This window comes from Prionailurus viverrinus, chromosome A2 (assembly GCF_022837055.1).
Source record: "Prionailurus viverrinus isolate Anna chromosome A2, UM_Priviv_1.0, whole genome shotgun sequence".
In the NCBI taxonomy this organism is placed as follows: domain Eukaryota; kingdom Metazoa; phylum Chordata; class Mammalia; order Carnivora; family Felidae; genus Prionailurus; species Prionailurus viverrinus.
In genome coordinates, this window is record NC_062562.1 from 105,974,741 (window position 1) to 106,000,447 (window position 25,707).

At 37.2% G+C, this 25,707-nt stretch overlaps 1 protein-coding gene across 1 annotated transcript; it reads left to right on the forward strand.

Moving 5' to 3' along the window:
- The first annotated feature begins 24,011 nt into the window (after positions 1-24,011).
- On the forward strand, positions 24,012-24,926 carry LOC125148885 (taste receptor type 2 member 7-like). The gene has a single exon (XM_047827316.1). The coding sequence runs from the start codon at positions 24,012-24,014 to the stop codon at positions 24,924-24,926; it is 915 nt and encodes a 304-aa protein (XP_047683272.1).
- Positions 24,927-25,707: the final 781 nt, after the last annotated feature.

Genomic DNA, 25,707 nt, shown 5'->3' on the forward strand with positions numbered 1-25,707 from the left:
GCCCCACATCGGGCTCTGTGTTGACAGCTCAGAGCCTGGAGCCTGCTTGGGATTCAGTCTTCCTCTCTCTCTGCTCTTCCCGCACTCATGCTCGCTCTCTCTCTCTCTCTCTCTCTCTCTCAAAAATAAACATTAAATTTTTTTAATGTACACTAAGCTAATAAAAACAAATTTTAGTATACATTGCTTACTGCATAATCACAAACTGTCAACAGATTTGACTTTTTTAATGTTTGTTGAGAATGTAACAGTTCATTTCATTCTAGAGGTTATAAACAGACACAATTATTCAAATTCTAAAATACATGTTAAGTTGATCATATATCTGTTATATGCATTAAATGCATTTTATGTCATTCCAACTCTTTTTCTTTTCAAATTTTAACAGCTAATGGTTATATGAAATATAAAGTGAGCAGAGACAATGGCACCTAAACTTTTTTTTTTTGGTAGCTTGAAAACTGTGTTTTGTGAAATTACAAACAGATCCTGTCGCTTGGGATAGAGGCAGTGTTTTGTCTTTTACATAAGTACTTTATTCTAAGAAGGATCTCTTTGTTAGGGCCTTTTAGTAGCTGCTATTACTTCCTCATTGTTCTGGGGGAGTCATAGTGTGGTACCAAGTATTAAATCAGTGCAAGGGCAGCTCATATCCTGAAATGATCAGTTTTCTTCTGGGAGAGAATCTTAGCCATGTATTTTCCCACAGCGTATCAGGGATCATCTTCAGTCCAGACTGGAGCAAAGAGTGCTCTTGGAGGAATAGGATTGAATTTGGAATGGAGCATCATACCATGTGGAAGAGACTGTCTGTGCTGCATTAATGTTACATTTTATCTTCACATTCTACCCAGGTCTCTGTAGACTTCTTTGAAGTTTTACTAAAATAGGCTATGTATTTCTTAGATTTTGTCATTCATTCATTCGCCAGAATTAACTGCACATGGCCTGGATGCCAGCTGTCCTGCCGTCCTCTGGCTCCTGCATCCGTGCACTCCCCGGAACCCAAATCTTAGCTTCTGTTCAATACCTCCCCAGAGGAATGCAGAGCATCAAGCCTGTACATCAAGCCAGAGACTTTTCTTAACATTGTCACACCGGAGCAAAAAGAAGGAGGTTATCATAGGCATTTTATAATAAAATAACTGAGATTTTATTTGTCCTTCTGGGTCCTCCATCCATCCTGTAACCCCTTCTAGAGTTTTCCTTGAGAAAGTAAGTTCCTGAACCTATAATAAAATCCTTCCTGCTAAATGCTTGAAATCCAGGCGGAGCAGGCTTCTGAGGGCTCAATTTGAATCCCAAAGCAGGCTTACTAAATCATCTCCTCCACCAAGAACAAAGAGAAGCTGTCCCTTCAAGGGATCTTGCTACCAACAGTTAAGAATGTTCTCCAGACATGTGAGTAGGATTTAAACCCCACTATGAAAATAACCATAATGTTTGATGAAGGCAAAGGGAAAGAAGAGACGTGAAGAGATAGTTCTATTGTATCTGGAAGGTGGTCTGTCTTTGGTGGAGATGTGGAGGAATGTGAATTTAGCAGCACCTCCCCAGAGATGGGCCTTTGTCTCAGTCTGCTCAAGCTGCTATAACAAAATACCATATGCTGGGTGGTTTAAACAATAAACATTTGTTTCTAACAATTCTGGAAGCTGAGAAGTCCAAGATCAAGTTTCCGACAGATCCTGTGTCTGGTGAAGGCCCTCTTCCTGGTTTGCGGACGGCTGCCTTCTTTTTGCTGTACCCTCACATGGCAAAGAGAGAGCAAATTCTCTGTGTCTGCTTGTTAAGTGCATTAATCTCATCATAAGGGCCCTGCTTCATGATCTCATCTAGACCTAATTACCTCCAAAGGCTGCACCTCTGAAAACCACCACGTTGGGGCCTAGGATTTCAACACACAAAAAGGGAACACATTTAGTCCATAACAACTCTTAACCTCAATCATCCCTCACTGTCCTCCACAGAAAGTCCCTTTGGATGAAGAAGGGCCAAAGAAGGACATGGGGAGAGGAAGATTCCTCAGGTAGTCAGTCCAATGTTTCTCCACTGACTGCTCAGATAGGGTAAGAGATTCAAGATAATTTACAAGAAATAAGCTGTGTTTCCTTCAGAAAACCATGCTTTGTAACACTGAATATTTAGCTCACGTTGTATGATTTTTTTCAGGGCTTTTTTTCATACATTTTAAAAATTAACACTGTAATATGAATGAATTATTTGGATAATTCTAGGGCCTGGCATGTAATATTCCATAATCTAAATTTAAGATCAATTTGAACTGAATTTATGGCAACAAAGATAATTTTCACTTTGTGCTTAGGCCAAGTCCTTTAAAATAAAACCTTAATTAAAAAAATAAAACCACACTTACAATGTATAAAATAAACATAAGCAATGTCAAAAGAATATGTATTTTAAAAATAAAAAGGAGAGGGGCGCCTGGATTGCTCAGTCGGTTAAGAATCCGACTCGATTTCAGCTCAAGTCATGATCTCGCAGTTTGTGAGATTGAGCCCTGCGTCAGACTCTGGGCTGACAGTTTAGAGATTGCTTGGTATTCTCTCTCTCCCTCTCTCTCTGCCCCTCCCGCACTCGCTCTCTCTCTCTCAAAATAAATAAATAAACATTAAAGAGAGAGAGAAACCAAGAAACAGACTCTTAGCTATAGAGAACATATTGATGGTTACCAGAGAGGAAGTGGCTGGTGAGATGGTGAAATAGGTGATTAAGATTAAGAGTACACTTATCATTATAAGAACTGAGTAATTGCCGAATCACTGAACTGATTCGAATTGCTGAATTCGAATTGCCGAATCAATTGCACACCTGAACCTAATATAAGACTATGTGTTAACTCTACTGGAATTAAAAACCTAAGAGGAAAAAAAATACATGTATTTTTAAAACCACCCATCATACTACCATACAAAGATGACTCACGATAACAATGTTGACACAAACTTTCTTCTTTGGAAGGAATGGTGACAAGGCACAGAATTTCAAAACAAAAAAGAAATCTATTTTCCTGAAGGCTAATTGTAGTGCCAGCATCAGGAAACAAGTTAGAAAGCCATAAGAAAGGGGTGGCTGGATGGCTCAGTTGGTTGAGCATCCAACATTGGCTCAGGTCGTAATCTCACGGTTCATGAGTTCGAGCCCCGCATTGGGATCTCTGCTGCCAGCACAGAGCCCACTTCAGATCCTCTGTCCCCCTGTCTCTCTGCCCCTGCCCCGCTTACTCTCTCACTGTCTCTCAAAAATAAATAAACCTTGAGGAAAAAAAAGAAAGCCATAAGAAAAAGGTCACTGAGAAAAAAAGAAAAAGATAAAGGTCACTGGACTGCTTCTTCCTTCTTGAAGATTCTCTGGCCCAGAGTTCTTTATAACTTTCTCAGGTAAGGGTGGAACTAGGTTTAATGAGACCTAAAGTTTATATAATCTGGGCCCTCTTTAAAAAACAATACAAATTTATGCATACAAAATCAGACACAAGTGAATATTTTTTAGAAAAGAAAAATCAGAATACATTACATATTTTAAAAAGCTGGCAAATACTATAAACATCACAAAATGCAAATAAAATGCATATTTTTAGTAATAACGGCCTCACACATCTCTATAATTCTACTTTCTACATTTTTTAGCTGCATACTCTTTAACTGCTTCCTCACATGAAACGATGTTATAATATTTTCTGTAAAGAGAACAGGAAGGTAATTCAATCATCTAGCATAGTTGAACAAATCTTTTATTAATGCTAATAATTTAGAAAAATTTTTTTAGATTCACAGCTCATCATTAGTGCTTTCATGTAAAGTTTTAGAGTTGTTGTTTCCTTCGTTTATAAGCTGTAAGGTTTGAACAAATTTCCACAGACTAGCACTTGAGTATGTATATTTCTTTTTTTTTTTTTTAATTTTTTTTCAACGTTTATTTATTTTGGGGACAGAGAGAGACAGAGCATGAACGGGGGAGGGGCAGAGAGAGAGGGAGACACAGAATCGGAAACAGGCTCCAGGCTCTGAGCCATCAGCCCAGAGCCTGATGCGGGGCTCGAACTCACGGACCGTGAGGTCGTGACCTGGCTGAAGTCGGCGCTTAACCGACTGCACCACCCAGGTGCCCCGAGTATGTATATTTCAAGACCAATTTTTTTTCTCCATTTCTCTTCTAGGGTCAGATGCTCTTGGACATGTTTATGGAGTAAGATGCCTCTGTCTTAGGTGTTTACATCCTTGTGGTATGACACCAGCCTAATTGGCATGATGGATGACAGAAAGCCATTCCTACACAGAGACAACTAGCAATGGCATAACTATTCATGCTAGAGACTGTGAATCTCATTAGCTACATGCTATTTAACTCAATTGCAATGTATCCCCAACTCAGCTTCCTTTCAGACAGATCTCAAAACTTTCTTCAATTGTTCCAACCCCATTTACCCTGAGGAACGCATAAAAAAGGCAAAGTGAATAGAGAACAGTCTTAACTGCTTTCAGATAAAATACTTTACTTTTTCAAAAGTTATAAAAGCATATAATTGTTCCCAATGCTACAGATCCCGTGTAAGGCCCTCGAAGTAGATGACCAGTCATATATTAAGAAGCCCAGAAGCTTCTGCTTCAGTGGCTTCCTGGTAGATCCACCTCTGCCTGGAGAGTTGTGTTTTGTTTTACCAAAAGCCAGTTTCCTAAAATTTCTTTCTTACCCAAAGTGGAGAACTCCTCATAGACATAAAACTGTGTCGCATAAGGCATTCACAAAGTTTCATAAACATTTGTTCAGCTAAGTAGGTCTCTTTTCATACCAAAAGTTACATCAGTATTTCAGAGTATTGGACTAAATACTGAATTTAAATTATGGTTATGTGTTTATAGTATGGTGGCAAACAACAATAATAATAGTTAATTCACCTATAATAATGTTTCCTTATATTTATATGATATTTTAAACTTTTCAATGTACATTTCCATAAAGCACTATGGCTATTAACTAGATTCACTGTCACCGGTAAAAATCTAGATAATACATGTAAATAGGGATTAGTAAAAAGATCTGTCGTCTCACTTATTTACATAGAACAAAACCTGTATTTACCTACAGTACAATAATTTAATGTGTAAGCAGACACAACAGGAACTACAATCCCTCCCCCATGTAAATATGTGCCGTTCTGTATATACAAACCACCTCTACAACAAAATGAAGATTAGATAAGTGGGATTAAAAACCATAGTTCATGATTTTATGTATAAACTATGTCAGTTAAGCATTTCAAGTATTATTTGGAGACTTAAAAATTAGCCATCTCTTTTATTACATTGTATATTTAGTGATCTTATAACCCAGTTACTATTAATGATAGTATTGTAACTTGCTTAAGTGACAATTCATGTCAATAATCAATAGTGTGTCAGTTAACCAGGAAAGAAACACAGAATATCACTTGAACTGGGGGAGCAATAAATCAGCTGTGCTATACTGCTTGTTGAATATGGTAAATGTTCTGAACCGACCTTATATGACACCAAAATCCTGTTGTTTATAATCAAAAAGTGGATATGATTGTGTCTGGATGATTTCGTGCAGAAAAAATTGATTTAAGAAAGTATGCCATAAAAACCAGTCTTAGTATTCACAACTGATGCTTTTTAAAGACTTTCTTTTTAATACACCAAAGAAAAGAGTATAACATGTCATTCAGCTAACACTAAATTAACCAGGGTCTTATCAGTTTATTTAAAATTAAAATTAAACTTGAATATAAGCAAATACACTTCTGACCCAAGGAATTTTTCACTGACCTACCACTGATTTTGGCTCACATTTTCATTGAACTTTATTTATTGAAATTTTTGTAAAGATAAATCCCACAAATAAATGACCAAAGATCTCTTTATCACTATGCCCAACATGTTAAAATCCAGTTATTTTAAAAGTTAACTATTATGACCTCCTAATATTTATATTGGGTTTTCCTTGAGATAAGGATCTTAATCTGTGTCTATAATTAGTGAATCATGCTGAACTTCTGTGAAACCTCTGAAATTATATCCATAATTTTTGGGGGGAGCAGTTATATTTTTAAAGGAAGGTAGTTCATAGAGTTCATCAGACTCTTAAAATGGTCTGTGACCCACAAAGTTTCAATACTTAGGTGATGTCACTGTCAGCTGGAATATAAGAAAGTGAAAAACTAGAATCTAAGAAAGTCACTGGAGTGTTTTGAGTGTCTGTATCCAACTGGGTTTTCATATTTATAAGTTAATTTTATGTATAGCTATTGTTTATTTCATTCAAGATAGATCCCCCTCTTCCTTCCCAGCAAACCAAGCATATATCTTAAATGAAGTATACAGAATCACTCACTTAGTATTTTTGAAAATTACTAAAATCTAAGGCTATATATTATTTTTCAGTTCCAAATAATTGTGTAACAAAAACTGTAATTTATGTTAAAAGTAAAGAAAAAGGAGTCCCCAAGAGGTTCACTCATTTTGTCATACTTAATATAATAGGCTACTTAAAAAATGGGAAATAAACATTACTTTTTCTTTCTGTGTTGTGTTTGTGTCATTTGCTAAAGAGCCTGGGGCACCTGGGTGACTCACTCAGTTAAGCTCTGACTCTTGATTTTGGCTCAGGTCATGATCTCATAATCTTGAGATCAGGCCTGTGTTGGGCCCACCAGTGCGCTCAACGTTGGGCTCCGCACTGGGTGTGGAGCCTGCTTAAGATTCTCTTTCTCCCTCTCCCTGGGCCCCTTGTGTGTGCAAGCTTTCCCTTTCTCTTGAAAAATAAAAAAATAAAACAAAATAAAATAAAATAAATAAAATAAAATAAAGTAAAATAAAGCAAAATCAAGAGCCTACATAAATACATAGTCTGCCTTTGTTCTTTCAACTTAATGTTCCATCACTCTGTTACACAGTTACTAAAAAGCCATTATAATTTGCTTTTTATCCTATTTCAAGCACATTAATTGCTGGTGTCCATTTGTATTTAAGTTGTTAAAATGGGCAATTGAAAACCTACCGATATATAGAGGCAAGATTTCATATTTTAAGATATTATTTTTAGAAATTTATTTTAGAAACAAAAACTTTCTGTGTTGCATGTTAATTTCCCTAATTGAAGAGGGTACTCCCATTCATTATTATTTTGCCTTTTTGGTTTGTTTTGCTTTATTTGCTACTCCTAAATGTGTAAAACACCTTTGTCCTTTTTTCCCCTTAGGGCCATATTTGCCTTCTAAGCAGCTTTGTATAGAAGTTGCAACATATATAATGCATATGAGAGAGTTGTAATATAGGTATAATATATTATATATTTGTGATATATATTTACGTGAGTATAAATATTTATACATATAACTTATTTTTATATGATTAATATATATAAATATTTTTAATAAATTTTTATATATGTTTTTCTCTGAAGAAAGTAAAAATATGTATTTTATTCATATTTCTGTTAAAAATTTAAATTAGAATAGCCAGAATTTGAACAAAGTACACACAGTCTTTTTGTTTACGAACAAGAGAATAATCTATTGGGTATACCAGGTTCTTCCGTGCTAGTAATAGTATCCTTAGATGGTTTCATTCATCAGTCACTCATTTTCTGAATTAATTAATTTGAGATAAAAAATTGCAGCTTTTAAAACACTTATCAGTCTCAAGGGTGTCTTTCATACTCACCAGATTTCCAATGTACTCTGAGCTCTATCTTTAGTGGTGTTTTTAAAGGTATCGTAAAAGGTTAAAAAGCAAAGCTTAATAGGTAAATTAAAAAGTTCTTGTTAGAATTGCTTTTACAAATAATGCAACACATTCATCTTCTGTCAAATAAATATGTAATGACTTATAGCTACATGTATAGAATTAAGTTTGACTTTCTAATTAAGAAACTGTTTAAAGCATAAAGATGAAAGGAAGTTCCCATATCCTTCAATTAAAATAAAAACATGAACAGGCAATGGATATAAAATGAGTCACAGAAGAGAACAGTTAAGTGGGTAACACATATATCTAAGAAAATTCAACCACACTTACACTAAAAATGAAAATAAAAATTAAAAGTCATTTCACTATCAAATTAGAAACCATCTTTAGAAAAAACACAAAATGCTGATAGATGTACAGTAAACAGAAACATTCATATCCTCCTGATGGGATATAAACCAGTACAGTTTCTCTGAAAACAATGTAGATCATGACCGTAGAAATAGTCACAAACTTTGATACACTTCTATATCCCAATCCAAAGAGGTAATCAGAAATAAAATCAAACACTTGCATGCAAAAATATTCTAATTAATATTACTTACATAACCAAAAATTGGGAATAATACAAATATCTAATAAATTAAGAATAATTAATTATTGTATGACTGTACTATGAAATTTTATTTACCTATTGGAGATTATGTTTTGAAAAACTATTCTGCAAAAAGGTAAATGCTCACAATATAATGGGAACAGAAGCTGCTGTATCAGTGAGTTAATTTATCAATTATTTTTGTTTTTATTTTATGTTATTATTTTTTAGTTGTTAAGTATAATTAACACACAGTGTTATATTAACAACTGTATAATAGAGTGACTCAATAATTCTATACAGTACTCAGTGCTCATTACCATTATACTCTTAATCCCTTTTACTTATTTTACCCATCCCCTACCTACCTCCCACCCACACGGAACTCCTTTTATACTAAGTGTATATAGAATGATTATAGAAACGTCATTCTTTTCAAAAAAGAAACAATGTTAAATAATTGAAAGTTTATGCAATTATGATTCTAGACTCAGATTAATCAGAATCTATATTTGGCCAAAAAAAAAAAAGTTTAACTATCAAAGAGCTTACATTTTTAGAACTATGACTAGCCTTGACTGAAAATCTTGGTTTTCATTTAGAATACTGTCAGCTAGAAACAAAACAAAACAAAACAAAACAAAACAAAACAAAACAAAACAAAACCAAGCAAGCAAAAAAAAAAAAAAGTTCTTTTAACCAATGCCAAAATACAGAGAAGATACATTCATAAGTAATTTGTCACTATCAGTGATCACTCAGGAGACAGAGCAGAGTAGAAGGGAACTGGTTTAAACTCAACATGGGTTCCTGGGTGGCACAGAAATCGATCTTGATTATGAACAGCCCAAACAATCAGATGAAAGCTAGGGGCATCTGGATAGCTCAGTTGGCTAAAGGTCTGACTCTGGCTCTCATGGTTCATGGAAACAAGCCCTGTGTTGCCGTCTGTGCTGAGAGCACGGAGCCTGCTTGGGATTCTCTCTCTCTCTCTGTCTCTCTCTCTCTCTCTGTCTCTCTCTCTCTCTCTGTCTCTCTCTCTCTCTCTGTCTCTCTCTCTCTCTGTCTCTGCCCCTTTTCCACTCATGGTCTGTCTCTTTCTCAAAACAAATAAAAAAGTACTAAAAAAGAAAAAAGAAAGCTAAAAGAGATAAATGGTGCTGTTGGAGTTATAACTCATTGCTAATTGGTTTATAGCTGCTACAAATCATTCCTTTCAATCATTTATCTTTGAAAAGATCAGGAAAATAATAACAAATGGGTCATTCTTCAACAAATTGCCGTCTCTTTTCATTTTGAGTCCAGAGTGCTTCTGGAAATACAAAGATATCCAGGGTCTTACGTTGGAATATGGTCACTTTGAATATGGAATGGGTATTGAAAATTAAGAGCAGCGAAGAAAGGACAGACCACAACCAAAATATCTAAACACTGTTTGTTTATTCAAATTTATTGAAACAATTTGGTCTTCAAAATGCACTAAAAAATAGCAGCCTTTCATGATTTGGGGGTTGTTATTATGTGTTCTAAGCCACAATTTGGAGTTACACTCTTTTTACAGTTCACATTATGAAATGGCTCAACTGTGAAGAAAATGTGGTTTGGTATACCTAAAAAGTACCAGTTGGTGTATATGGAGATCACAATTTATTTCTACTCTTTCATGGATTGTCTGATTAAATTTAGGTAAGTTATCTAACATTGGAAAATGACAGTTTCCCATCTCTACAGTAGAGATATTTCTTTCTCTCTTCTACAAATATCGAACAGTTTTAATAAGTTAAATGAGCTTTTAGCACTCAGTATTTGGCTAAAAAATGTATCACTCAATTATCCTCCATTTGCTTATTCTCTCATAAATTATTTTATGAAGGTCTCAATCCGGGGGAGAACACTTATGCTATTGCCATAATTTGTGCTGTCAGCTACTTTTCCTCATGCGTGTCACTATGTAATGTTAGGCATCTGAAAGTGGGCTACAGTCCATTTCAGGATGGAAAGGATGGAGATATAATAGAAGGCATGTTTTACTGTTGCTTGGACTGCATTATAAATACTTCTCTCTGACTCTTAGACAACTTTTCTTGTTCGGTCTACTTCTGTTATTATTTAACATTTACTCAATTGCAATGAAAACAATTAAAATGTCCCTCCCCCAGATTTATCATTGTTCCATTATCTTTTTTTACTAAAAAATTTTAAATATTTATTTTTGAGAGAGTGAGAGAGAGAGAGAGAGAGAGAAAGAGAGAGCACGAATGGGGAAGAGAGAGAGAGAGAGGGAGACACAGAATCCGAAGCTGGCTCCAGACTCTGAGCTGTTAGCACAGAGCCTGATGCAGGGCTCAAACCCACAAACAGTGAGATCATGACCTGAGCTGAAGTCAGATGCTTAACCAACTGAGCCACCTGGGTGCCCCCTCTTTGCTCTATTATCTTAGACACATATCTGTCATATTCAGCCAATTCATAACCACTAGTTTATACTTCATGTTTTTTTGCAATTTTCAAAAGCATTGCATCCTTAATTTCCTATTGGCTTAAACTGTCCAGTGGAATAATGAAAGTTAAATTTTAGTGATATGGCAAGAAAATAATGAAGTCCTTAATTATTCCTTAATTATAGTGTCTCTTTGAGAAACTAAGCTCTTCTCTACCTCATCATTCAGTGATAATCTGAGATAAAAATTATAATTTCACACAGGAAGGCCTTCAAAGCAGAATGACAATAAGCATTAGAATATTAGTTGGGGTGGAGTGTGCTGACAAGAGTTGGCTCACAAGCAGGACTTTAATTCAATACAGTCATCAGTGGATCATGAAATCCTATTCTTTGTCTGTCCTAGAGGGAAATATGCAAAGGTAATTACACTGTTTCAAGGTTTTGGCAGAAGATGATCCTGAAAATGTTGACAAAATCAAACTTGTGGCCATTCATTTTTTTTTTCCATACACTTGTTTTGACTAAGAGGAAATATAAGCCCAGAAAATTGAACTGACCTGATAAGCTCTGCCTATTTTTACTCATTTAAACCTGCAATAAGCCTACTAATCTAGAGGACTTCAAAATATTTTTCTCTGTAAAATGGGTATGGTTGTGGTGGGATCTGATTTCTTTTTTTTTTTTTTAATACTTATTTATTTTTGAGAGAGAAAGAGAAAGAGAGGGAGAGAGAGAGAGACAGAGAAACAGAACATGAGAAGGGGAGGACAGGGAAAAAGAGAGACACAGAATCTGAAGCAGGATCCAGGCTCCAGGCTATCAGCACAGAGCCTGATGTGGGGCTCCAACCCACAAACTGAGATCATGACCTGAGACGAAGCCGGATGCTTAACCAACTAAGCCACCCAGGTGCCTCTGATTTCTTTCTTCTACCAATAAGGTTTTTATGAATCCTGGGAGTTCTATAACTTTCCAATGAATGGAGCTGTGTCTCATTTTCCACAAAAATATCAATAACTATTTATTGAATACTTATTATTAGATTCTATTTGCTGTTTTCCATCTCAGTTCTATAGTATACCGTGGGATATGCTAATAATTCCAACTCCATAGCTTCATCACTTTACTGATGTGCTCTTAAACAAATGGATTATATTCGATTTTTTTCCCATTAGTGTATATGTGTAAAGAAAGAATGGTGGCTATTAAACTGTGATTCTCCAGATAATTTCATATGTATTATTTTTTAAAATATTTTTATTATTATGTTTATTTATTTTGAGAAGAGAGAGAGAGAATGTGGGGGAGGGGCAGAGAGAGAAGGAGACAGAATCCGAAGCAGGCTCCAGGCTCTGAGCTATCAGCACAGAGCCCCATGCAGGGCTCGAGCCCACTAGTGTGAGATCATGACCTGACACGAGGTTGGATGCTCAACCGACTGGGCCACCCAGGTGCCCTTATATGTATTCTTTAATAATTTTGGTGAAGCAAAGTATTCCAATTGCAATATATGTAGTGTGTTGGTTGACCACATGCTCTCCAGACAGAGACAGAACACCTGTATTCAAATCTTTATCACACTGCCCTGAAGCTTCAGTCTTGGAACTTCACTGTGTTCCTCAAATGAGGCAGTTCCATAATTTTTCAGTAAGAATTAAATGACAGTAAGTTTATAGAAGAACATCTAAAATACATTTTAAGAATAAAATCAGTCTTTACTAATATCGCAAAACAACTGATACATTATTGTCAAATCTGAGTACAATTAGAAAATTTACTCGGGGCGCCTGGGTGGCGCAGTCAGTTAAGCGTCCGACTTCAGCCAGGTCACGATCTCGCGGTCCGTGAGTTCGAGCCCCGCGTCAGGCTCTGGGCTGATGGCTCAGAGCCTAGAGCCTGTTTCCGATTCTGTGTCTCCCTCTCTCTCTGCCCCTCCCCCGTTCATGCTCTGTCTCTCTCTGTCCCAAAAATAAATAAAAAAAAAACGTTGAAAAAAATTTTTAAAAAATAAAAGAAAATTTACTCAATTTCCATTGTGTAAATTTGATGTCTATTTTTTTTTCAGAGAATTACCCCATGAGTGTAGTATAACACATAAGGAAATAATTTTGGCAGCTTGGATCATGAGCCTGATGCTCACACTCCTGGGGTCCTCCTTCACTCTCCTGATACTTAATATCCTAGAAACTTGAGGAGGGAATTCAGAGAATAAACTTAATAATAAGTTTAATAATAAATCAATTTGTCTCCAAATTCAAAATTCATATAACCTATGGGAATACTGAAATCAACTCAACATAAAAGAAAAACTACATTGAACATACGTGAAGGTATATTGAATGGATTTTAAGCCATTGTTTCTCCAGTGATTGGAATCTGGTCTCAGCAAGGATGCAGTGGCCCAAATGCTGCAATGCACGAACAAGGTCCACACATGAACATGGGTTCTAAGCGCCTAGACTCCTTTCATTTCCTGTGACCGCGTCATGACAACAAGATAGATGATAAGTAAAATTTTGTGTCAGTTCTTTACAGAAGGCCAAAAAACATTTTGATTTTTTTTTTTACAGAAATAAGACAATTCAATGCATGAATTTGGACCAATAAAGATTCAATATTTAGAGCCAATGCTCTGCAAAATTTCAGTATCAAAGCAAGGGTAATGGAAAAATTATAAACAAAAATATTTTCAACTAAAGTAATGAAAAGAACTTTAATCTTCTTAGGTAAAGCACCCACCCTAAACACTAGAAAGTACTAGCAATTCATTGTGCTTCTTGAAAAAACTCAGACATTTATACAGTTATAAACAAGGAGAACCAAATAAGCTGATCTCTGTTCATGGGAAATACCCAGTCACAGGGTCAACATTTAAAGTTCATTCTAATTTTTCAAGCCATTTGTGAACACCTTCTTAGAATCCAGTGACTCTCACCACATCATTCAAAGCAAAGCAAAGAGAGAGACAAAAAACTCCATGGGAGGTGTACCAATTCTCAAGGTTCATGTGAGCCTTTAAATTATATATTGAGTGAAAGACATCTAAACTGAAATTTGTTTAATAAATTACAAAAATTCAATGTCTCTTGGCAGCTATTGTTATTTCTCTTTGAAAACAAATTTATTTTTAAGTAAAACTTTCAAAGATTATTTAATTTGAAAATCATCTCTTCCCATTTGGCCACTTCTTTTCCCAGACCTCTGAACAAGCCTATGAATTATTAATTTCAAGCCTGTCTCACTCACCATTAACTTTTCCGAGATCTGAGGAGGAGCTCTTCACCAAAATTTTCTTCCAAAATGGATTCAATAAAGGCAAATGCAAAACAGTCCACATATGACAGGAAAATCACAAATGCAAATACTAACCAGGTAAATTGTGGCTGAATGTCAATTATACCTTTAGAATAGTTCTTGAAAAATTCAAGCTTTCTCTCCAACTAAGTAATGTATTTAGGGAAGCAAATGAGAGCTAGATTCCAGGATTTCAGAATGCAATAAGTTCTGGGTAAATTCAAATCACACAGCAGAATCGTATAACTCACAGCCTCTGCCACCAGCTGCACCTGTATGAATGTGACAAATGGAAGGTTGTTTGAAACTAACTCAGCAAAAAACGTGAAATCACTTGGACACTCAAGAGGAACAGTTTCTAGCTTATGAATTGTGTATTTGTCTAAGAAAACAGATTCAAAATAATTGTTTTAAATGTTTTGTGTGATTTCATATTTTCTTAAGGCTTCTGAAGTAGCTGTTATAAATGCAGTTTTAAAAATGAAATGCTTTGGGGCTCCTGGGTGTCTCAGTCAGTTAAGCATCTGACTCTTGGCTTCAACTCAGGTCATGATCTCACGGTTCATGAGATCTGGGCTGACAGCACAGAGGTGATTGGGATGCTCTCTCTCCCTCCCTCTCTCTGCCCCTCCCCTGTTTACACACACACTCTCTCTCTCCCTCAAAATAAATAAATAAACATTTAAAAAATAAAGTGCTTCTTAAAAAGTATTGTTACAATTATAATTAATCTTTATTGTAAGAAATTAATCTGATTACAATTAATTTGTTGGTTTTTTTTGGCTAATAAGAGTTTCCATATATTGCTCCATATTTTATTACCCTAGTTTATCACTCGAAAATGAAGAAAACAATGTTATTGCTGTCTCCCCAGATGCTGATTATCATGGTGAAGATATTTGAAATACAAAAAGATCCCCATTGCTGCACTAGAATAGGATATATTTCAGGTATATTCATACATCTTTTCTGTAATGCCTTGTACCAATATAGGCAAGAGGGAATAAACATTTATGATAATAAAAAAATTCCCCAATAGTCAGTATATCTTAAGATTTTCAGTCTAACATTGCACAGTTAATAATTTGTCATGTAAATATCAATTGGCTGGTTATGTATATGCTAAATTGTTCTACACCATTTTCTCAGTCACCTTTAATTCAACAAGCTCACTGAATGAAACACAATTATTAAAAATTTTTTTAAAGAATTCCTGGAAATGGAAGACTATAATTGATTTGATTTCTAGTTTAACTAAGAACTAGATTCGGTAGAAGTAAACAGAAAACTCAGTTATCAGATCCTTTTAAATGCTTCATTCAATACATACAATCATGTCCCAGAGATATAACTTAGGACACAAAACTGTAAACTGTACAAATTTCATTTTCTTTTTTTTTTTTTTTTAATTTTTTTTTTTTAACGTTTATTTATTTTTGGGACAGAGAGAGACAGAGCATGAACGGGCGAGGGGCAGAGAGAGAGGGAGACACAGAATCGGAAACAGGCTCCAGGCTCTGAGCCATCAGCCCAGAGCCCGACGCGGGGCTTGAAATCACGGACCGCGAGATCGTGACCTGGCTGAAGTCGGACGCTTAACCGACTGCGCCACCCAGGCGCCCCACATTTTCTTTTCCTCATGTCAATCATGACACTAAAACTAGAGTTTTAGACTTGAGATGACACTTTTTCACCTGTACCTAGAACTGGGAATAGACTCCTGGAGGCCGTGGGGCTGGCTAATACCATTCACTGAGCAAAGTCAAAGTTTGTAGACAAGGAGGATGGCAAGTCCAGAGACCAGAGGCAAAATTGATGTACAGGTCACAAAACAAGCATTTTAGAAAAGTTAGAGATGGGATAAGTCTTGCTGCATTTTGAACAGCTATGATGTGTAGAAGATAGGTGGAGAAGGTGATGAAGCTCTCAGGGGAATGTTTCAGAGGTAGCACTGACATTTACCTTCATGGTTAGTGAATGTACATTCTAGCACTGACCCTAAGAGGCTTTAAAAAAACATGAATGGGTGTGGACAATGGGTGGCAAATCCAGTTATTTCCTTTTTGAATTTTTAATACTCTTAAGTATATATATATATATATATATATATATATATATACTGAAGATACACACACACACACACACATTAAAAAAATTTTTGTTCAGAGATGTCTGGGTGGCTCAGTCAGCTGAGTGTCCTACTCTTTTTTTTTCTGTTTTTTTTTATATATATGAAATTTATTGTCAAATTGGTTTCCATACAACACCCAGTGCTCATCCCAAAAGGTACCCTCCTCAATACCCATCACCCACCCTCTCCTCCCTCCCACCCCCCATCAACCCTCAGTTTGTTCTCAGTTTTTAACAGTCTCTTGCTTTGGCTGTCTCCCACTCTAACCTCTTTTTTTTTTCCTTCCCCTCCCCCATGGGTTCCTGTTAAGTTTCTCAGGATCCACATAAGAGTGAAACCATATGGTATCTGTCTTTCTCTGTATGGCTTATTTCACTTAGCATCACACTCTCCAGTTCCATCCACGTTGCTACAAAAGGCCATATTTCATTTTTTCTCATTGCCATGTAGTACTCCATTGTGTATATAAACCACAATTTCTTTATCCATTCATCAGTTGATGGACATTTAGGCTCTTTCCATAATTTGGCTATTGTTGAGAGTGCTGCTATGAACATTGGGGTACAAGTGGCCCTATGCATCAGTACTCCTGTATCCCTTGGATAAATTCCTAGCAGTGCTATTGCTGGGTCATAGGGTAGGTCTATTTTTAATTTTCTGAGGAACCTCCACACTGCTTTCCAGAGTGGCTGCATCAATTTGCATTCCCACCAACAGTGCAAGAGGGTTCCCGTTTCTCCACATCCTCTCCAGCATCTATAGTCTCCTGATTTGTTCATTTTGGCCACTCTGACTGGTGTGAGGTGATACCTGAGTGTGGTTTTGATTTGTATTTCCCTGATAAGGAGCGACGCTGAACATCTTTTCATGTGCCTGTTGGCCATCCAGATGTCTTCTTTAGAGAAGTGTCTATTCATGTTTTCTGCCCATTTCTTCACTGGGTTATTTGTTTTTTGGGTGTGGAGTTTGGTGAGCTCTTTATAGATTTTGGATACTAGCCCTTTGTCCGATATGTCATTTGCAAATATCTTTTCCCATTCCGTTGGTTGCCTTTTAGTTTTGTTGGTTGTTTCCTTTGCTGTGCAGAAGCTTTTTATCTTCATAAGGTCCCAGTAATTCACTTTTGCTTTTAATTCCCTTGCCTTTGGGGATGTGTCGAGTAAGAGATTGCTACGGCTGAGGTCAGAGAGGTGTTTTCCTGCTTTCTCCTCTAAGGTTTTGATGGTTTCCTGTCTCACATTCAGGTCCTTTATCCATTTTGAGTTTATTTTTGTGAATGGTGTGAGAAAGTGGTCTAGTTTCAATCTTCTGCATGTTGCTGTCCAGTTCTCCCAGCACCATTTGTTAAAGGGACTGTCTTTTTTCCATTGGATGCTCTTTCCTGCTTTGTCAAAGATGAGTTGGCCATACGTTTGTGGGTCTAGTTCTGGGGTTTCTATTCTATTCCATTGGTCTATGTGTCTGTTTTTGTGCCAATACCATGCTGTCTTGATGATGACAGCTTTGTAGTAGAGGCTAAAGTCTGGGATTGTGATGCCTCCTGCTTTGGTCTTCTTCTTCAAAATTACTTTGGCTATTCGGGGCCTTTTGTGGTTCCATATGAGTTTTAGGATTGCTTGTTCTAGTTTCGAGAAGAATGCTGGTGCAATTTTGATTGGGATTGCATTGAATGTGTAGATAGCTTTGGGTAGTATTGACATTTTGACAATATTTATCCTTCCAATCCATGAGCACAGAATGTCTTTCCATTTTTTTAAATCTTCTTCAATTTCCTTCATAAGCTTTCTATAGTTTTCAGCATACAGATCCTTTACATCTTTGGTTAGATTTATTCCTAGGTATTTTATGCTTCTTGGTGCAATTGTGAATGGGATCAGTTTCTTTATTTGTCTTTCTGTTGCTTCATTGTTAGTGTATAAGAATGCAACTGATTTCTGTACATTGATTTTGTATCCTGCAACTTTGCTGAATTCCTGTATCAGTTCTAGCAGACTTTTGGTGGAGTCTATCGGATTTTCCATGTATAATATCATGTCATCTGCAAAAAGCGAAAGCTTGACTTCATCTTTGCCAATGTTGATGCCTTTGATTTCCTTTTGTTGTCTGATTGATGATGCTAGAACTTCCAGCACTATGTTAAACAATAGCGGTGAGAGTGGGCATCCCTGTCGTGTTCCTGATCTCAGGGAAAAAGCTCTCAGTTTTTCCCCGTTGAGGATGATGTTAGCTATGGGCTTTTCATAAACAGCTTTTATGATCTTTAAGTATGTTCCTTGTATCCTGACTTTCTCAAGGGTTTTTATTAAGAAAGGTGCTGGATTTTGTCAAAGGCCTTTTCTGCATCGATTGACAGGATCATATGGTTCTTCTCTTTTTTTTTTGTTAATGTGATGTATCACGTTGATTGATTTGCGAATGTTGAACCAGCCCTGCATCCCAGGAATGAATCCCACTTGATCATGGTGAATAATTCTTTTTATATGCCATTGAATTCGATTTGCTAGTATCTTATTGAGAATTTTTGTATCCATATTCATCAGGGATATTGGCCTGTAGTTCTCTTTTTTTACTGGGTCTCTGTCTGGTTTAGGAATCAAAGTAATACTGGCTTCATAGAATGAGTCTGGAAGTTTTCCTTCCCTTTCTATTTCTTGGAATAGCTTGAGAAGGATAGGTATTATCTCTGCTTTAAACGTCTGGTAGAACTCCCCTGGGAAGCCATCTGGTCCTGGACTCTTATTTGTTGGGAGATTTTTGATAACCGATTCAATTTCTTCGCTGGTTATGGGTCTGTTCAAGCTTTCTATTTCCTCCTGATTGAGTTTTGGAAGAGTGTGGGTGTTCAGGAATTTGTCCATTTCTTCCAGGTTGTCCAATTTGTTGGCATATAATTTTTCATAGTATTCCCTGATAATTGTTTGTATCTCTGAGGGATTGGTTGTAATAATTCCATTTTCATTCATGATTTTATCTATTTGGGTCATCTCCCTTTTCTTTTTGAGAAGCCTGGCTAGAGGTTTGTCACTTTTGTTTATTTTTTCAAAAAACCAACTCTTGGTTTCGTTGATCTGCTCTACAGTTTTTTTAGATTCTGTATTGTTTATTTCTGCTCTGATCTTTATTATTTCTCTTCTTCTGCTGGGTTTAGGCTGCCTTTGCTGTTCTGCTTCTAGTTCCTTTAGGTGTGCTGTTAGATTTTGTATTTGGGATTTTTCTTGTTTCTTGAGATAAGCCTGGATTGCAATGTATTTTCCTCTCAGGACTGCCTTCGCTGCATCCCAAAGCGTTTGGATTGTTGTATTTCCATTTTCGTTTGTTTCCATATATTTTTTAATTTCTTCTCTAATTGCCTGGTTGACCCACTCATTCGTTAATAGGGTGTTCTTTAACCTCCATGCTTTTGGAGGTTTTCCAGACTTTTTTCTGTGGTTGATTTCAAGCTTCATAGCATTGTGGTCTCAAAGTATGCATGGTATAATTTCAATTCTTGTAAACTTATGAAGGGCTGTTTTGTGACCCAGTATATGATCTATATTGGAGAATGTTCCATGTGCACTCGAGAAGAAAGTATATTCTGTGGCTTTGGGATGAAGAGTTCTAAATATATCTGTCAAGTCCATCTGATCCAATGTCTCATTCAGGGCCCTTGTTTCTTTATTGACCGTGTGTCTAGATGATCTATCCATTTCTGTAAGTGGGGTGTTAAAGTCCCCTGAAATTACCACATTCTTATCAATAAGGTTGCTTATGTTTATGAGTAATTGTTTTATATATTTGGGGGCTCCGGTATTCGGCGCATGGACATTTATAATTGTTAGCTCTTCCTGGTGGATAGACCCTGTAACTATTATGTAATGCCCTTCTTCATCTCTTGTTACAGCCTTTAATTTAAAGTCTAGTTTGTCTGATATAAGTATGGCTACTCCAGCTTTCTTTTGGCTTCCAGTCGCATGATAAATAGTTCTCCATCCCCTCACTCTCAATCTAAAGGTGTCCTCAGGTCTAAAATGAGTCTCTTGTAGACAGCAAATAGATGGGTCTTGTTTTTTTATCCATTCTGATACCCTATGTCTTTTGGTTGGCGCATTTAATCCATTTACATTCTTGTTATTATAGAAAGATATGGGTTTAGAGTCATTGTGATGTCTGTATGTTTTATGCTTGTAGTGATGTCTCTGGGACTTTGTCTCACAGGGTCCCCCTTAGGATCTCTTGTAGGGCTGGTTTAGTGGTGACAAATTCCTTCAGTTTTTGTTTGTTTGGGAAGACCTTTATCTCTCCTTCTATTCTAAATGACAGACTTGCTGGATAAAGGATTCTCGGCTGCATATTTTTTCTGTCTAGCACCCTGAAAATCTCGTGCCAATTCTTTCTGGCCTGCCAAGTTTCAAAAGAGAGATCGGTCACGAGTCTTATAGGTCTCCCTTTATATGTGAGGGCACGTTTACCCCTTGCTGCTTTCAGAATTTTCTCTTTATCCTTGTATTTTGCCAGTTTCACTATGATATGTCGTGCAGAAGATTGATTCAAGTTACGTCTGAAGGGAGTTCTCTGTGCCTCTTGGATTTCAATGCCTTTTTCCTTCCCCAGTTCAGGGAAGTTCTCAGCTATTATTTCTTCAAGTACCCCTTCAGCACCTTTCCCTCTCTCTTCCTCCTCTGGGATACCAATTATGCGTATATTATTTCTTTTTAGTGTATCACTTAGTTCTCTAATTTTCCCCTCATACTCCTGGATTTTTTTATCTCTCTTTTTCTCAGCTTCCTCTTTTTCCATAACTTTATCTTCTAGTTCACCTATTCTCTCCTCTGCCTCTTCAATCCGAGCCGTGGTGGTTTCCATTTTGTTATGCATTTCGTTTAAAGCGTTTTTCAGCTCCTCGTGACTGTTCCTGAGTCCCTTGATCTCTGTAGCAAGAGATTCTCTGCTGTCCTGTATACTGTTTTCAAGCCCAGCGATTAATGTTATGACTATTATTCTAAATTCACTTTCTGTTATATTGTTTAAATCCTTTTTGATCAGCTCATTAGCTGTTGTTATTTCCTGGAGATTCTTCTGAGGGTAATTCTTCCGCTTGGTCATTTTGGATAGTCCCTGGCGTGGTGAGGACCTGCAGGGCACTTCCCCTGTGCTGTGGTGTATAACTGGAGTTGGTGGGCAGAGCCGCAGTCAGACCTGATGTCTGCCCCCAGCCCACCGCTGGAGCCACAGTCAGACTGGTGTGTGCCTTCTCTTCCCCTCTCTTAGGGGCGGGATTCACTGTGGGGTGGCGTGGCCTGTCTGGGCTACTTGCACACTGCTAGGCTTGTGATGCTGGGGATCTGGCGTATTAGCTGGGGTGGGTAGGCAAGGTGCACAGGGGCAGGAGGGGCGGGCTTAGCTCGCTTCTCCTTAGGTGATCCACTTCAGGAGGGGCCCTGTGGCAGCGGGAGGGAGTCAGATCCGCTGCAGGAGGTTTGGCTCCGCAGAAGCGCAGAGTTGGGTGTTTGCGCGGAGCGAGCAAGTTCCCTGGCAGGAACTGGTTCTCTTTGGGATTTTGGCTGGGGGATGGGCGGGGGAGATGGCGCTGGCGAGCGCCTTTGTTCCCCACTAAACTGAGCTCTGTCCTCCGGGGGCTCAGCAGCTCTCCCTCCCTTTGTCCTCCAGCCTTCCCGCTTTCTGAGCAGAGCTGTTAACTTATGACCTCCCAGACGCTAAGTCGCGCTTGTTGTGGGAACACAGTCCGTCAGGCCCCTCCACTTTTGCAAGCCAGACTCGGGGGCTCTGCTTGGCCGGCGAGCCGCCCCTCCGCCCCGGCTCCCTCCCGCCAGTCCGTGGAGCGCGCACCGCCTCGCCGCCCTTCCTACCCTCTTCCGTGGGCCTCTCGTCTGTGCTTGGCTCCGGTGACTCCGTTCTGCTAATCCTCTGGCGGTTTTCTGGGTTATTTAGGCAGGTGTAGGTGGAATCTAAGTGATCAGCAGGACGCGCGGTGAGCCCAGCGTCCTCCTACGCCGCCATCTTCCTCTTGGAAAAGAATTATATCTGAGTGTCCTACTCTTGATTTTGGTTCAGGTCCTAAACCCAGGGTCATGAGATCAAGCCCTGTGTTGGGCTCCACGATGACCATGGAACCTGCTTACAATTCTCTCTCTCTCTCTCTCTCTCTCTCATTCTTCCCCTCTCTCTCACTCCTGCTCTCTCTCTCTAAAATAAAAAAAAATCAACTCATTTAACTAAAAAAAAGAAAAATTCACCCATTTGTCCCACTTGCTACTCCTTGCCTTTTGCAACAACCAATTTCTTCTCTGTATCTATGAGCTTGATTTTGTTTTTTTTGTTTGTTTGTTTTGGGAGGGGTTATTTGTTTGTTTTTAGATTCTATGTATAAGAGAGATTATACAGTATTTGTCTTTTCCTGTCTGACTTATTTCACTTAGCATAATGCCCTAAATGTCCATTCATGCTGTTGCAAATGAAAAGATTTCATTATTTTCTATTGGTGAATAATATGTGTGTGTGCGTGTGTGTGTGTGATGTATCACAATTTCTTTATCCATTCATCCATTGATGGACACTTAGGCTGTTGCCATATCTTTTATAAATAATGCTTCAATGAATATGGGGGTGCATATGTCTTTCTGATTTAGTGTTTTTGTTTTCTTCAGATAAATACCCAAAAGTGGAATTGCTGAATCATATGGTAGTTTTACTTTTAATTTTTTGAATAATCTCTACACTGTTTTCCATAGTGGTTGTACCAATATAAATTTCCACCATCAGTGAATAAGGGTTCCCTTTGTTCCACAACTTTGCCAGCCCTTGTCATTTCTTGTCATTTAGAAAGCAGCCATCCTAACAGATGAGATATCTCATTGCGGTTTTTATTTGCATTTCCCTGATAATTAATGATTTGCTCATCTATATGTCTTCTTTAGAAAAATGTCTATCCAGACCTTCTGCCCATTTTTTAATCAAATTGGGTTTTTTTTTTTTGCTTTGGTTTTTGGGATTTAGCACATGTAATGTATTTATAATTCAGTAAGATTATGTGAACATCTCTTTGTAATAATAGATTCAATAACCTTTTCAAATGATACTCTTTAACAGGAGCATTAGATGACGTCAGCATGAGAATTTTATCCTGGTTATGCATTACTTTTATTACTGCAGTTTGCTGAAGCTCGGGTCAGAATTCTACAAATAAAACTTTAAAAATATGAGAGCTCATTTAAGGGAATGAAGGATTCTTCATTTCAGGAAATAATTTTCAAGTCTAGAGAAGAAATTGCCTTTGTGGGGTGGGGGGAGTAGGGAGCGGGGAGGAGGACATTTCGTAAAGTGTCTTAGAATTATTATTAGGAAAAAAAAGTGTATTGGGGAAAGAGGCACGTCTGAGGTTGGATACTTGTGGCAATAATAAAAATAGTTGTCTGTCTTGAGGTTGTATCATTTGTCATTCGGAAAAAATAAAAGGCAAAAAGGAAATAATAGTAAGCTAAATAAAATATATTTATAATCATATTTTTCAGCAAAATTGAAAACGAATGAGAACTGATGAATGCCAATATGGCATTTTTCCCTAGGATGTAATTGGAAGACCCAACCTTCATTCAAATTTTTGGATTTGCATTCGCAGTTTCTTGTGAAGAACACCAGATTCAAAAAGTAGTCCCTCTGATTTTCTTCCTTCCGGTAAAAATCTAGTGCAAGAGTCTACTTATGATCCAGGAATTGGCAGAAGGTCAGATTTCTCAGTGCTCTATGTTTCTATCTGCAAGATCATCCGGTGGAGGTATTTAACACCTCCACAAGAAAAAGCTAAGATTTATGGTAGGGAACATGGCCTCCTCTTTGTCAGCGATTCCTCACCTTATCATCATGTCAGCAGAATTTATTACAGGGATTACAGTAAATGGATTTCTTGTAATCATCAACGGTAAAGAATTGATCAAAAGCAGAAAGCTAACACCAATGCAACTCCTTTGCATATGTATAGGGATATCGAGATTTGGTTTGTTGATGGTGTTAATGGTACAAAGTTTTTTCTCTGTGTTCTTTCCACTCTTTTATAGGGTAAAAATTTATGGTGCAGCAATGTTGTTCTTTTGGATGTTTTTTAGCTCTGTCAGTCTTTGGTTTGCCACCTGCCTTTCTGTGTTTTACTGCCTCAAGATATCAGGCTTCACTCAATCCTATTTTCTTTGGCTGAAATTCAGGATCTCAAAGTTAATGCCTTGGCTGCTTCTGGGAAGCCTGCTGGCCTCCATGAGCATTGCCGCTGTGTGTATGGATGTAGGTTACCCTAAAAACATCAACAATAATGATTTCCTCAAGAATGCCACGCTGAAGAAGACTGAACTCAAGATAAGGCCAATTAATGGAGTACTTCTTGTCAACTTGGCATTACTATTTCCACTAGCCATATTTGTGATGTGTACTTTTATGTTATTCATTTCTCTCTATAGGCACACTCATCGGATGCAAAACAGATCTCATGGTGTTAGAAATGCCAGCACAGAAGCCCATATAAATGCATTAAAAACAGTGATAACATTCTTTTGCTTCTTTATTTCTTATTTTGCTGCCTTCATGGCCAATATGACATTCAGTATTCCTTACGGAAGTCAGTGCTTCTTTGTGGTAAAGGACATAATGGCAGCATTTCCCTCTGGACATTCAGTTATAATCATATTGAATAATTCTAAATTCCAACAACCATTCAGGAGACTTCTCTGCCTCAAAAAGAATCAATGAAATACAAACAATCGTGAAAAAGAAGAAAGGTTCAATGAAGAGCAGAAGCAATGTTAAATATTGTGTATTTGTTTGACGTGGATTCGATAGACTTATATTTTGTTTTTGTTTACTTATGTATTTTGTGTGCTCTCTTTCTGGCAATTTCCTTCTCCTCTTCTACCCCCAGGACATGTGAAGCACTAATTTTGATGTTGAATGGATAGGATATTTTTTCCCCAGGGACTGTATACTTAAAACATATATGAATACATATATACATAAAATATATAAGTATTATGATACTAATACATTCAAATAATTAACATTTGCAGTAGAGTGGCAGTTGTATAAAAAAAAGTCAGAGAAGTAAAAAGACTTCATTTGGTTAACCAAAGTAGTTCTGTTATCTGTTTACTCAGGTCACTGAGAATCTTCTGTTTTAGATGAGCAAAATCACATTGATTTAGGCTAAGACATGTAACAGTATAACCAATTTGTCTATTTGGTTAAACATAACTATTTTTCAAAGAGCATCATTAGTGTAACTATTGTTAAAATTCAAATTATATATTGAAAGTTTCTGTATGTCATGGCAATGAACCCAGATATGCAGATTAAAGTCTAACTTTGCTTTTGACATCAGTTACTAGTTCAAGTTGGTAAATGAGAAGATGCAAATAGAGCTAGCATTTATGTGCATATACACATACAATCCATGGTCTCCATCTCTTACAAGATCAAGAAATATTTTCTCATCCCTTGAAGTGTTAAACTCCTGCCCAGAGAGAATAGGAGTGAG

Bases quoted from the DNA above. Each gene is read 5' to 3' on its own strand.
- LOC125148885 (XM_047827316.1), top strand. From the start codon at position 24,012: ATGGCCTCCTCTTTGTCAGCGATTCCTCACCTTATCATCATGTCAGCA.